The sequence below is a fragment of the Penicillium pulvis genome, assembly GCF_028828015.1.
Source record: "Penicillium pulvis strain IBT 33274 chromosome Unknown contig_23_segment0_segment0, whole genome shotgun sequence".
NCBI lineage: Eukaryota > Fungi > Ascomycota > Eurotiomycetes > Eurotiales > Aspergillaceae > Penicillium > Penicillium pulvis.
The window spans coordinates 4,132,170-4,142,966 of record NW_026643075.1 but is presented as its reverse complement, the minus strand read 5'-3'; the positions used below and the strand labels follow the sequence as shown (position 1 = coordinate 4,142,966).

The 10,797-nt window shown below is 50.2% G+C and overlaps 4 protein-coding genes across 4 annotated transcripts; 2 read left to right on the top strand and 2 right to left on the bottom strand.

The window, feature by feature from the left end:
- Window positions 1-84: 84 nt before the first annotated feature.
- N7503_005836 (putative translation regulator (Cya5)) lies at window positions 85-4,011 on the top strand (the record flags this gene model as incomplete). Its single annotated transcript, XM_057065383.1, has 1 exon — window positions 85-4,011. One exon carries the CDS (start codon window positions 85-87, stop codon window positions 4,009-4,011), a length of 3,927 nt encoding a protein of 1,308 aa, XP_056923126.1.
- Window positions 4,012-4,505: 494 nt separating this feature from the next.
- On the top strand, window positions 4,506-7,508 carry N7503_005835 (MCM DNA helicase complex subunit MCM3; the record flags this gene model as incomplete). Its single annotated transcript, XM_057065382.1, has 8 exons — window positions 4,506-4,578; window positions 4,644-4,662; window positions 4,716-4,767; window positions 4,821-4,867; window positions 4,926-5,031; window positions 5,090-5,353; window positions 5,413-7,418; window positions 7,472-7,508. The coding sequence occupies 8 exons, from the start codon at window positions 4,506-4,508 to the stop codon at window positions 7,506-7,508; spliced, it is 2,604 nt and encodes an 867-aa protein (XP_056923125.1).
- A 586-nt stretch (window positions 7,509-8,094) lies between these two features.
- On the bottom strand, window positions 8,095-8,419 carry N7503_005834 (uncharacterized protein; the record flags this gene model as incomplete). The annotated part of the gene is made up of 2 exons (XM_057065381.1): window positions 8,095-8,287; window positions 8,397-8,419. The coding sequence occupies 2 exons, from the start codon at window positions 8,417-8,419 to the stop codon at window positions 8,095-8,097; spliced, it is 216 nt and encodes a 71-aa protein (XP_056923124.1).
- Window positions 8,420-9,117: 698 nt separating this feature from the next.
- On the bottom strand, window positions 9,118-10,452 carry N7503_005833 (Spo7-like protein; the record flags this gene model as incomplete). The annotated part of the gene is made up of 1 exon (XM_057065380.1): window positions 9,118-10,452. The coding sequence occupies one exon, from the start codon at window positions 10,450-10,452 to the stop codon at window positions 9,118-9,120; it is 1,335 nt and encodes a 444-aa protein (XP_056923123.1).
- Window positions 10,453-10,797: the final 345 nt, after the last annotated feature.

The following is a 10,797-nucleotide window of genomic DNA, read 5'->3' as shown; positions in this document are numbered from 1 at the left end:
AATAGGTCACTCGGGTACAATATGATGCAGACTGTATATCAATTCCGGTGATTTCAGTGATCGAAGCAGCGACGATCGGGGGTAATGCTCGAACGTGCTGCCAGCGGCTTGGAGACCGCGGGTCGGCGTTTCTTTCGAGATCCTAATGGCGCAATACGAACCAGAAGGTCTTTATGCCATCACTTCTGGAAACACAATACCTCAGGAAGAGACGCCGCCCACTGGTTTCTAGCCCTCACACAGCCGCCGGGTCAACACTTGTCATCCGTTCATAATCCTCCACCTCGAAGTTCAAGCGCAAACGACATCGCCTCCCCGTTCCTTGACTTCCTATATCCCCAGAAGACCCAGGAATTTGTGGCCCTTCGGGCATCTCGTCTGCCCAGGAGACCGGGGTTGCGTCGGAGGAAAAGGACACTCGCCAACCCCCGAAGGACATATGCCTCGGAAGCCTCAAGTCTTCAACAAAAACCCGAATATGAGCACAAACCACGCGAGCGCTATTTACAGCAGAATGTGGCGGATGCGTGTATCGAACCCATGTCGGCAACAGTGGTAAATTCGACCGCCTCGAGTCTTCAGCAACACCCTCAAGGTGAGCCAAAGGCACACCAGCCGTCTTTTCAGCAGGATGCGGATGTGGCAGATGCGACCATTCCGAACAGAAGGCCGATTGATGACCTTTGGATGCTTTTGAATTCACCAGAAAAAGATCTTTCATCTGACAGAGTCTGGGTGCTCTACCTCGCAGCTGGGTGCCCCCTGGACGTTCGTGCTTCACTTTGTGCTTTTTTAAGCTTGTCAGAGAGACCGGCCGATGTGGAGCGGGCGTGGGATCTTTTCCAACATCTGTCATCGGAAGAATGTACCCATGACCATTTCCAAAAGATCATCCATTCCCAGCTTCGTTGCGGAAAACCTGAGAATCTGGTGAGAATTTGTGAAATGGCTGTTGCGAAGGGAAACGCCGGTTTTTGTTTTGCATTGGCATTTTCGTACTTCTTAAACCAACGTGACTGGGTCAACGCAGAGAAGATATGGGCCTTTCATTCCCAGTGGAAGTCTTTTGACGGAAAAAGAGAAGGAAAACAAGAGATTTTATCAACCGCTTCACTCAACCCGAAACTCCCCGAATACGCGCTTGCGTTGGCAGTCTATGTTGAAGAGGAAGCAAGCGAGCTCACTGCTCAAGGAGCTTTCCGCCGAGAAATCGTGCAATCACTTTTAACGCGCATTTCAAAATCCTCTGAGTTGCTCACAGGTACTTCGATGAATATTCTCATTCCTCTCATGGAGGTGTCTGATGGTTTGAATATCATGAGTCTGCAACATCATGTCAACATCATGGAATCCCTCCAGTCATCAACGAAGCAATTAGACTTTGCCCGCTCAATCATCTTCTACCAAAAAATGCGGGCCTTCCTTGATCGCAATCCAAAACAGCGCCTCCCCAAAAAGTTGTGGAACCGTCAGTTGGAACTTCTTGTCAAATACGAGTTGACTGACAGTATCCTGTTTTTCCTTGATGAAGTTGCTCACTTTCATGACAAACCATCCATGCAGACCTATAGAGACGTTCTGAATCTCCTCGGTCGCGCTGGGAAAGTGTCGCAAGTCAATATTGTGTTTAATAAGCTTGTGGCTGACTATGGCAAGCCAAAAAGCCGCAGGCTGGTGACCCCACTTCTGTATGCCCACGCAAGTGTTGGGGACGTCCCTGAGACCGTCAAGCAATTTCGAAGACTGTCAGAGGAGTTTCATCTCAAGCCAAATACGGTGTGCTGGAATATCCTTGTCACGGCATATGCAAACAACGACGATTCGGAAGGAGCCTTTCTCCAATTCTCCAAGATGATTCGCGCTAAAATACGACCTGATTCGCACACATTTGGCATCATGATGGGAGTATGCGCAAACAAAGGAGACGTTGGAGGTGTTCGCGCACTGCTCCGCGAGGCAGAAAAGCAACGGGTAACCATCACAATGACAATGCTCAGTACAGTTGCTCAGGCATACATCAGCAACGGGCGGTTGGATTTAGCTGAAAAGCTTGCTATAACGTGCTTAGAGCTCAAGGTGGAGGGATCTCCAATGCGCATGTGGAACACACTTCTGATGCAATACGCATTCAGGATTGACCACCACTCCTTCTACCGAGTCTGCTCTCTTATGCGAGAAGCTGGATTACGGCCAGACGAGGTAACATATGCAGCTGATCTGCTCCGCCTGGTCTTGGTCAGCCAACCCGACCAGGCGCGTATGACCCTAAGGCGAAATCATAAGCGAGGGGTCTTACAAGCCACTGAGCTTCACTACGCTATCTTGATCCTTGGATATATCAAAACCCGACAATTCACAATGGTGAAGATCATATTTCGTGAGATGCTTGAGCGATTCAATCATTCCGGGTTGGAGTCCAGCCTTGTGAACCTCGAGGCAGAAATGCCTCCCGACTACTGGACGAAGAGATCGAACCCAAAAGATGACAAGATGGCCAATGCTGAGAAGCGTATTAAGAATCTCGAGATACTGCTTATCGACTCAATATCTCGGTGTGATACTACTGCGCTCGCAAGCATGCTCAATTCATCCAAAGGCCGAACGGAGTCTTTAGCAAAGGCTTTTGGTTCCTGGCATTATGAGTACCTTATCCGGGAATATGGCGCAACCGGTGCCGTATCCATGGCCCGTGAGCTGTACCAGCGACAGCTGTCTAGCACGGCACCTGCGAGCTCACAAGGTTCAGGCTTTCTCTCTGCGCCACTCCGCCTTGTGAATGCTATGATGTCTGCACATCTGAATGCCGAACAATACAAAGAAGTGGGAGAGTGTTGGCAACTTGCTTTTTCGAATGCAATAAAGACATCTAGCCAAGTGAAGATGCATGATATTTTCAAGCCTTCGGCATCGATCCCAAATGCCGTCTCTGGTCCCTCTGGACACGAGCAGACTAAATCTGTTCCAAAAGAATCGCCCGGCGAGAAGAACAATCAAATCATCCACTCACGCCGCTTCATCCTTTCTCGATCCCTTTCTCTTTTCCTGCGATCGTTGGCTCACCAGCACAAGCTTGAACGAATGGTTGAAGTCGTGGCCGAGGTTGAGGCAGCTGGTTTTGAATTGTCAACCTTCAATCGGTCCGCCCTTGTGCAGATGCTTGCGGTTTCCGTTAAATTTGATCACATAGTTGAAGCTTTCCGGATGTTCGAGGATTACTTCATGCCTAACTGGCCTGGATGGAATCGACTTATCCGAGGCCAATCGCTGAAGCCTTCCGGGACCCCAAGGAGCCTATCCCTGATCGAAGACAAACGCACCCCCCTACAGTCTGGCCGTTACCTCGGGAAGGAAGCGGCCAAATACTGGAAGAATGTGTCCCCGGATTACATGCAGCCCACATATAATGTGATTGTTTACCTTGCTGCTGCTTGGGAACGCATTCGGAGCGCAACCATTGTGAAGGGCAGCCATGAACTCGATAAACTTTCTATTACAGCGCCCAGGACGATTGATGCGATCATCAAAATGCCCTATCTGCGCGACAGGATCCAGGGTGTTGTTCTTCGACAGCGTGGAGAGCAACCGGACCATGACAAGGCACCGTTGCCCTCTGCTTTAGGCTCTGCCCCTGGTGGTGTCCTTGGGCCTGGTGGTCGTACTCAACGTGCAACCTTCGTCCACCAAGGCAAGGTGGATGAGGTTGAATTGGTCGAATGGGTCGAGCAGGTCGATGTGAACGATAATGAACGACATGCTACCAGCAAATCCACGCAGACAATAGACAAGCCCAATCGGAAAACGGGCCTTGTCAAACAATCTCACGAGCGTGCAGCCTTCAGCAAAGAAGGGTGGGACAATATCCTCTCTCCGGCAGATTTGCTGGACTTGCAAAGCCAAGATCGCTATCCAGGCGAATCTAAGCAAGCAACGAAACCAAGTGTCCCGAAAAAACAACCATCTAACAGCACCCGATCGCAGGGCAAACCACTGGATCTTTTTAACCGGCCGTAGACTGGCTTCTAACGGCCGGAGTCCTCAGAATGGTTTGATGAGACCATCTCATCGGTGTAAAGCACCCGTAGAAGAGGTCTTTTGAACGACCTTTCTCTCATGTACATATTTATTTCTTGATTTTGAGCCTTTTCCTGTATACTACACCATCTGTATAGATCCAATGTACAACACCCCATTTTTGCATACAATTTGGTTGCAACCTCTCCCAAACTTTAAATTCTTTGATCTGTTCAGTAGTAATTACCTAGATCCAAATTATAACAGCCCTCTCAACCTTGAAAGGTAAGCTTATAGGGAGGCGCCACTGGAAACCGTCAGGAAACTCGTGAGGACGGCCCCGCGCCGATGACATAAGCAAACGCGAACGCGTGCCGGTGTTGTTAACGCGTTTCAATTTTACCCGATCGGGATCCACGCACTTCCCATCCTTCCCTTCCGACCTCCTCGACTCGGGTGCTTCCCACAACCATACCAGACACAACCCTGACACCATGGAAGGCGTTCAACTACGAGATGAGGCCGCGCAGGATCGCGTGCGCGCTGCCATTGAATTCCTTGATCCCAGTAAGTATCATCAAAAAATGGGATTGGTCTGGATGTTTCAGCTTACAATTGGTTTTTTTATTCAGGCGATGCACGGGCGCGCAGGTTAGTCAATCAGGAACACAGTTCGATGTGATTGCTCTGACCATATCAATTAGCTATCGAGCAGATATTGTGGTGATGCTGAACCGAGGAATGCGCCGTTTGACGGTGCGTTGATTTTCTCCTTGGGTAGTGGGATGGGATACTGATGAATCCCGCAGGTTAGCATCGATGAGCTCCGAGCACACAACCGGGAGCTGGCCGAGGGGTAAGTTCAACAAGTCTCTCTTTCTATGGTCAACGATTTCCTAATTCAGTTGTGATAGGCTTCTCACCTCCCCTTTTGAATATTCGGAAGCCTTCGACCGGGCCTTGAAAGAAGTGGTGAAGACCTTACCCGGCAGACCAGCCAAGGAGACTGCGGATGAAGTAGTATGTGTTTGAGATATCAAGGCGGGAATGATTGGTTGCTAATAGGTCTTTCCAACAGAACTACTACTGCGCATATGTTGGTGCCTTCGGAGAATTTTCTTGCAACCCACGCACACTAGGATCCCAGCACTTGAACCGCATGATATCCCTGGAAGGAATTGTGACAAAATGCTCCTTGGTCCGACCCAAGGTGATTCAGAGTGTTCACTACAGCGAAAAGAAGGATCGTTTCCTAGCCAGAAAATATCGGGATCAGACCATGACCGCCAGCGGTGCGACAAGCTTGAATGTCTACCCTCAGGAGGATGAAGACAAGAACCCCGTGAGTAAAAAGATATATGGTCAAGAATCCGTCACAGCCTGTCTGACAATCATGTGTAGCTTATCACCGAATACGGCTACTCGACCTACATGGACCACCAGTCAATCTCGATCCAAGAAATGCCCGAGCGAGCTCCGGCCGGTCAGCTTCCCCGCAGTGTTGACGTTATTCTGGATGACGACCTAGTCGACAAGGCCAAGCCAGGAGACAGAATCCAGCTGGTGGGAATCTACCGCTCCCTTGGAAATCGTAATGCTAGCTCCGGCTCGTCGACATTCCGCACAGTTGTGATGGCCAACAACATCATTCAGCTATCGTCCAAGTCCGGCGGCGGTATTGCCCAGGCCACCATTACAGACACGGACATTCGAAACATCAACAAGATTGCGAAGAAGAAGAATGTCTTTGAGCTGCTGTCACAGTCTCTGGCACCCAGTATTCACGGACACGATTACATCAAGAAAGCCATTTTGCTCATGCTACTTAGTGGTATGGAAAAGAACTTGGACAATGGCACTCACTTGCGTGGTGACATCAACATTCTCATGGTTGGTGATCCCTCGACAGCCAAGTCCCAGCTTCTTCGGTTCGTGCTCAACACTGCTCCATTGGCCATCGCCACAACTGGTCGTGGTTCATCTGGCGTTGGTCTGACTGCAGCCGTCACCTCCGATAAGGAGACTGGAGAGCGCCGGCTGGAGGCCGGAGCTATGGTTCTGGGTGATCGTGGCGTGGTCTGTATTGATGAGTTCGACAAGATGAGTGATGTGGACCGTGTGGCTATTCACGAAGTCATGGAACAGCAGACTGTCACCATCGCCAAGGCCGGTATTCACACAAGTCTGAACGCGCGATGCAGTGTTCTGGCTGCTGCCAACCCTGTCTATGGCCAGTATGACGTACACAAGGACCCCCACAAGAACATTGCTCTACCTGACTCGCTTCTTTCTCGTTTTGATTTGCTCTTCATTGTGACAGATGACATTGAAGATGCCAAGGACCGCACCATTTCAGAGCACGTCCTCCGCATGCACAGATATCGCCAGCCTGGAACGGAAGAAGGCGCTCCTGTACGTGAGCAGCTCAACCAGACTCTGGGCGTGGGAATCGAAGACCGTCAAGATGCCAACCAGCCCACAGAGGTCTTCGAGAAATTCAACGTCATGCTCCACGGCGGCATGGTCCCTGCTAATGGCCGCAACCGTAACAAGAATGTGGAAATCGTCAGCATTCCCTTCATAAAGAAGTACATTCAGTACGCCAAATCCCGAGTCAAGCCTGTGCTGTCCAAGGGCGCTGCCGATCACATCATCGCCGTATACTCTGCCCTCCGAAATGACGACCTCTCCAACAACCAGCGCCGCACCTCACCCATCACACCGCGTACTCTTGAAACCTTGATTCGTCTGGCCACCGCCCACGCTAAGGCACGCCTGTCTAATAGAGTTGATGAGAAGGATGCTAAGCATGCCGAGGCTATCCTGCGCTTTGCCATGTTCAAGGAATTGCAGGACGATGGTCGCCGTAAGCGCCGCAAGGTGCAGACCTTTGACGAGGATACCGATGATGAGAGTGACTCTGAGCTTGATGATGATGAGACACCTTTCCAAGGCCAGACATCTGCCACGCCAGGCCGGACCACCAGATCTCACGGTGATGCTAGTACTGTGGGCCCAGAAGAGAGCCAAAGCCTCGACACGGCTAGCCCCCGTGCCTCTCGCACGCGCACCAGCCAAACGACGCGTACTCAACAGACCGAATCGCAGATGTCTGTGGCATCCTCCCATCCCGCCTCACAGCTTGTGCAGTCTCAAACCGACAACTCCCAGTCCACCTCATCGGACCACCCCATCACACCCGACCGCTATGCAGTGTTCCGCCAGATCCTGGGTCCTCTCATGGGCACTCGTGTCTTCGCTGATGGAGACCAGACCAATGTCGACGAGTTGATCAACGAGGTCAACACAGCCATTGGCAAATCGCCCAACCATGGCGCTGGGGACATTTTCCCACGGCCCGAGGCTATTCAGGCTCTGCAAAAGATGAATGAAGAGAACCTGCTGATGTGAGTTATCCTAACAGTATATACGAAAACTTTTGACTAATTCGATTAAATAGGTTCCTCGAGGATGACGACAACGTTTACCGAATCTAAGCCTTTGGCATATTACCAAGAAATTTTGGGGCCATCTGGCCCTTTTTATGAGCATGTTTCTAGTCGTTGCATTGGGGTGATATCATAGTTCTCTTTGTATGGAGTATGGAGTCGACAGACTGGGGGATTTACGAGTCAATTTTCTTAAAGAATATATGCATTTCAATGTCTAATACAACCAGAACCTTGAGCCTTTCCTTCTCTATTGATTGATTTGCAACACAGCCAGGCCACTCGTTTCACAAAATTAGATAAGTATTAGGCATAAATCCAATAATTCCCACTTGGGGTTCGATAGCTTCAATATTGATCGAGTCCTATTACAGACTAACCTATCAAAACCAATACTGAAACTCTAAAAGCTCTACGCAGCAACTCCCAACCACGCTCTTAATAGTGCACTATCCCGATCAGAAACCGAAATCACGCTATCCGAAGTCCTATCCTCACGTCTAGCAGACCCATATCTCAAAAGCGCTCTTATCATCGCAGCCTTTCCCGCAAGCATTCTTCCCCTCCCCTTGTCAACATGTGGTTCAATGCTAGCCCAGAATTCATCCCAGAAGCAACCTAGCATGTACGGCTTTCACTCGTAATTCACCCAGTTCCACAATCCCATGTATCCAGTCACTAAGAACAAATCGTCCAAATCCATTCCGAATGGTAGCACCTTGGCTAGGGACCAGTCGACGATATTTGTTATTTCATAGGTCGCTTCGTCCACACGGACATTTGTGAGGGAAAGGTTCCCATTTGTCAATACTGTGGGATGTTCGGCACTGAAGAGAGTAGGTTAAAACCTGTATTAGTTCATCGATCATGTGGACTGGGCTATGTCGTCACACTGTGTGGCTGATGGGAACTTGCGATGATCGAAAAAAGGCATACTGGGCTAATTGCACCCAATCCATGTTGGATGGGCTGTGGACAATAGTGGAATACAGTACAGATTAGAGTCCAGACTCGTACATGTACATATAATATAGTACAACCCCCGCGTTTCTTATAAGAGTCATAGCACACATGCATGGTTGAATCAATCGGAGGCAAATTCTCTTTGATTTCGATCTTTGATACTAAGCATATGACCAATAGTGATTAAGTAATAACCGTTGAGAAGAGCCGGTTCAAGTCCTCTTTCTTTCACTTTGTTCGAATCCTTTATAGTATGACATCAGGTGGACGCTCAGAGGAGCAAGCTGAATCTTTCTTTCATGAATCGTTAAGAATCACATGTTATGCAGAAGGTATGTCCAGCATCATTTAATCGACTTTGGAGAGAAGACCGGACAAGTGCTCTCTTGAAGCCTAGCCCTCAAAGACATCGATATCTCAAAGACCCAGGGCTCATGATTTGTCATAGTGTGACCATGTCTGGGGGAAGATGTATGTCTGACCAATGGTGACCTTGATCCTGGAATGTCCACGAGGCTGTTTGTGCTCGACTATCTATATCCTCTGAGCCTGCTCATCTTGGTGAACTAGTTGGCATTTAGGCTACAACTCTAGATTCGAGCGAAACGCTATTGATTAAATAGCAAAGAAACGGATATAGGATAGTATAAACATGTCATAGTTGGCTACTCGTAATCTAGACAGCATGATTTAATTAAGGTACAGAAGTTGGTATAAGCTCTTTTTCAGTCTCGGTCATAGGCGTGATACCCGAATCGTCAGACGAGAACGATGGCACTCGCACACCCTCTCGGGCCTGTGCCTGTGTTAGAGGCGACGGGCCACGCCGTGATGCCCTGGAACCTTTCCGCTTTCGCTGCTGAGGGCTTTGTTCAGCGCCAGATATAGATGGAGTGGTGCTCCCGCGGCGGGGACGACCAGACCCAGAACGGGATGGTGGCCGGTCCTCAGGAGTGGGGCTGCATGACGAGGTACGGGAATGGGTAGATTCAGGACGGCGAGAAGATGGGCGGTGGTCCTGACCCAGCCGCGTCGAGACGGATGATTGATGCTGGTGTCGTGATTTGGGTTCTGCATCAAGAGAACGGTGCAGAGTCGCTGCGACTAAACGGCGGCGCTGCGAAGCGCGCCAGCCCAGCCCAAGACGCCAAAACCATCCACCCTCCGCCTGAGCAAGCTGGCGCTCGCGCTCGCGCAACTTATGACGCAGTTGAGTTCGGCGCTCATTTTCTTTCTCCCAGAAATCGGTGCGATAATCGTCCCAATTCTCACGGAACTCTGGCGAGAACGACTTAGGCAGCAGCAGAAGACGAATATAATCACCACCACAACTGAGGTCTTCCTCCACTAAGCCCGACTCGCTGTCACCACCATTATAATACTGCTGGTAGTGCTGCCGACTACCGCGCTTTTCGGAGGGGTGTCGTTCGACGAAATGGAAGTTCCCGGTGGGTGAGGGGAAGAATGGTGCAGAGAAGGGGAACAAGAAGGAGACATAAGACAACAGTTCCTGCCACCAAGGCCCACGTATCACGATGATCTTAGTATTCATGTTGCGTAGGCCGCGGTTGGACACAGCGAGCCATCGTCGTGGCCAGCGGATTCCACGTTCCCATTGCCCTGTTCCCCATACTAGCAACGCCGTCACCACCCCACCAAGCAGGGCGACCTTTTCTCCCATCTCCACAACCCAGTATACTGAGCCACCCACTCCACGGCCATCTTCTCGAGGGCGCAGGAACAGTGCATATACGAAATAGGCAATCCACGCTGCTAGAAGTAGCAAGAAGAAAGTGTTTTGGCGGCGGCGCTCGCGCAGAGCCAGGTACTGTGCGCGGAGCGACGATTCGAGAATCAAGAGATTTAAGTAGATCTGGGGTGGCGAAGAAGGGAGGGAGGCTAGTGGATCCGGGGTTGAGGGTCGTGGCGAAGACGAAGCAGCTCGTGTAGTAGTCAATGGTTCGGGTGTTGGGGCGCGGGCTTCAGGCACTGGGGCGCCCTTGACAAGCTGGTCTAAGGAAGCTGTCATGATGAAAATCACCACAATGAACTGTGAACTTCCTAAAATCAACGGCCGATGCGGCCCAATACGTTTGTCATCGCAAGTGTTTGGGGGAAAGAGAAGGTGGGAGTGGAAAGGGAACCTGGGTATCCGCAGATCGCGACATCATTGCTTTTCTCCTTCCGCCTTTTCCTTTTTGTATACTCCACATAGACCGAGACATATGTATACAGATCGAGATCTATTTATCAACTTGGCTTTTAATTCTCATCTTAACTCTATTTTGTCTCGGGTCGGAATCCCGGTTTCTGGAGTGAATTGCGTATTTGACTTGTTGCCTTGTCGGGGTTAAGCGGCGACACCGATTTGTCT